Genomic DNA, 2,216 nt, shown 5'->3' with positions numbered 1-2,216 from the left:
CACTCCTTCCCCTCCCATTCAGAGGGGGTCAAGTTTCAGCTGCACTCCGCCCCCAGGGTAGGTGTGAAAGACACGTGTCCCCATTGTGAACAGCCTGTCAGGCAGGACAAAGCGGCTGTCTCCCCCCCACACCCCGCCCCCAGCCCCACAGCCCAGCTTAGGGTCAGCTCCGGGAGGCCGGCTGGGTGTCGAGGTCAAGACGAGATGGAGTTTTAGTAACAGGGAGAGGGGGAAAAAAAATCTGGAATTCGGAAGGAGCCATGTGATTCCAAAGAAAGGTGGTTTAAGATCACCGTACCCCCCTCCTCACTTCACCGCGCTACCCCCCCCCTTCCCTGCCAACGACCGCTGAGAAACTCATTAGGAGGTGATAACCTCTTCTTCACCCCCAATGGAGGGGAGTCCCGGGAGCTGGAGAAGTTCTTTCGCTCCATTCAAGGAAAATCCACATGAGGACCCACCCCACCTCCACTGCCCACCTCCCCCAGCACCCGCCCGCCACTCCACCCCCCTCAGTCAGGAAAGGGTCAACAAATAGACTGGCAGTGCCCAGGCGCAGAGTCGGTTTTAGTGGTTGACTTTAATTCTGCTCTGCACTTCTCTCTCTTTTACTACACGGGATGATATTATAAAGAATAAATAGCAGGTGCTCTTAATTTACAATGATTAGTCATTCCATTTGTTCTCTCTATTTACAATAACTGTAAAATAACATTGAACTCTATAGCTTCTGCGAGGTCCAAGGAAACAAAAACAAAAACAAAAAAAACAAACAAAAACACTTTCCGAAGAATGGAAAATAGCTTCTTCTTTTTAAAAGTCCTTCTACGAAAAAAGTTTTTCCCCCTCTCATCTTTGTATTTAAAAAAAAAAAATAACTTTTTCTGCTTCGCCAGGCGAAGTGCTCTGGATATAAATAGCAGGGTAACATTAGCAACAACCAGAATAACAGTCTCTCTCTTTCTCTGCTTTTTTTTTCCTTTTGTCTTTTTTTAAAAATACAGTAGAAGCCGGTAACTTTGAACGTATAATACTGACCTTTTAATAAGTAAATTAAAACTGAGACCGTATATACACACACATACATTCCTACACAGTTAACAGTGCATTACATGAACCAGAAAGCTATGTCTCTGTAGCCAAAAAAAAAAAAAAAAAAAAAAAAAAAAAAAAAAAAAAAAAAAAAGTTCATTGAATCCGATTTGGAAGGTTGGCAGAATGGGGGTGGGGCGGGGTGGGTGGCGAGTGGGTGGATCGAGAATTGGGGTCTGGGCATGAGGGACCCCGAGTTCTAGCAAGAGCACTTGCATTCCGAAATGATGGGGTACTGGATGGGGATCCAGCCGCAACGCTGTCCCCCTCGCCGCTGGCACCGCCACCGCAGCACAGTGAGGTGCACCGACTTGGCCGGCTTGCAGACCATGCCCTCCGGCACGGAGCAAGAGCGCTTGCTGAAGCAGCTGCCCACTTTCACGTAGCGGGGCCAGAAGCGGCTGCCCAGGTCGTTCCAAGCGTAGAGTACTGGGCAGAAGGTCTGCGACCAGAGCCACATCTGCAACTTCCTGCGTAGCTTCTTGCTAAGCCGGTGTTTCTTGCCCGGGGGCAAGCCCTCGGAGAACTCCAGCCCTTTGATCTCGCTCGGCATGGCCCCCGACGGCCGCTGCCGCAGCAGCTGGTCCAACTCTGCCAGGTCCTCGCCGCCCCCGGCGGCTCCCCCACCCCCGCCTGGCCGGTCTTCAGGAGGCGCGGTGGCCATGAAGCCCGGGTCGTAGTGACCCCCAAGCAGGGAGCGGAGTAGAGTCTCGTTTAGATCCTTCTCCTTGGGGTCAAAGATAGGGTCCGGATGCTCGATAAGGTCCACCAGGGGCAGGTTGTCGCTGGGGGCCGGGCGGATGTGGAGGTAGTGTTGGCAGCCCGCCGGCCCCGCCCGGAGCCCCAGTACCACCACCACGGCGTACAGGGTGACCCCCAGGCTGGGGCACCGCTCCATGCCTCCGGCGCGGGGCTGGGGCTGCAGCGATCTCCCTGGATCCCCCGCCCCACCCTCCCCACCCCCCGGATGAAAACCACGCCAAGCCCCCTCAGGCGGTCTTCCTTCTCGGGAGCAGCTCACCAAAACCAAGCGGAGCAAAGGACCGACAGCATGGGAGGAAATCCTGGTCCCTCTGCCCTCCTTTCTCCCACCGAGAGTGGTGATAGGGGTGGGTGAACTTTCT

The 2,216-nt window shown here is 54.0% G+C and overlaps 1 protein-coding gene across 1 annotated transcript; it reads right to left on the bottom strand.

The window, feature by feature from the left end:
• Nucleotides 1-1,192: 1,192 nt before the first annotated feature.
• Nucleotides 1,193-2,015, bottom strand: NOG (noggin). Its single transcript, XM_003767966.4, has one exon. The coding sequence runs from the start codon at nucleotides 1,988-1,990 to the stop codon at nucleotides 1,292-1,294; it is 699 nt and encodes a 232-aa protein (XP_003768014.1). The 5' UTR covers nucleotides 1,991-2,015; the 3' UTR covers nucleotides 1,193-1,291.
• Between the last annotated feature and the right edge of the window lie 201 nt (nucleotides 2,016-2,216).

Source organism: Sarcophilus harrisii, chromosome 4, assembly GCF_902635505.1.
Source record: "Sarcophilus harrisii chromosome 4, mSarHar1.11, whole genome shotgun sequence".
In the NCBI taxonomy this organism is placed as follows: Eukaryota; Metazoa; Chordata; class Mammalia; order Dasyuromorphia; family Dasyuridae; genus Sarcophilus; species Sarcophilus harrisii.
The sequence above is the reverse complement of the archived record's forward strand: the minus strand, read 5'-3'. Positions and strand labels throughout refer to the sequence as shown.

Coding starts and splice junctions, on each gene's coding strand:
- NOG (XM_003767966.4), bottom strand. CDS start 1,990: ATGGAGCGGTGCCCCAGCCTGGGGGTCACCCTGTACGCCGTGGTGGTG.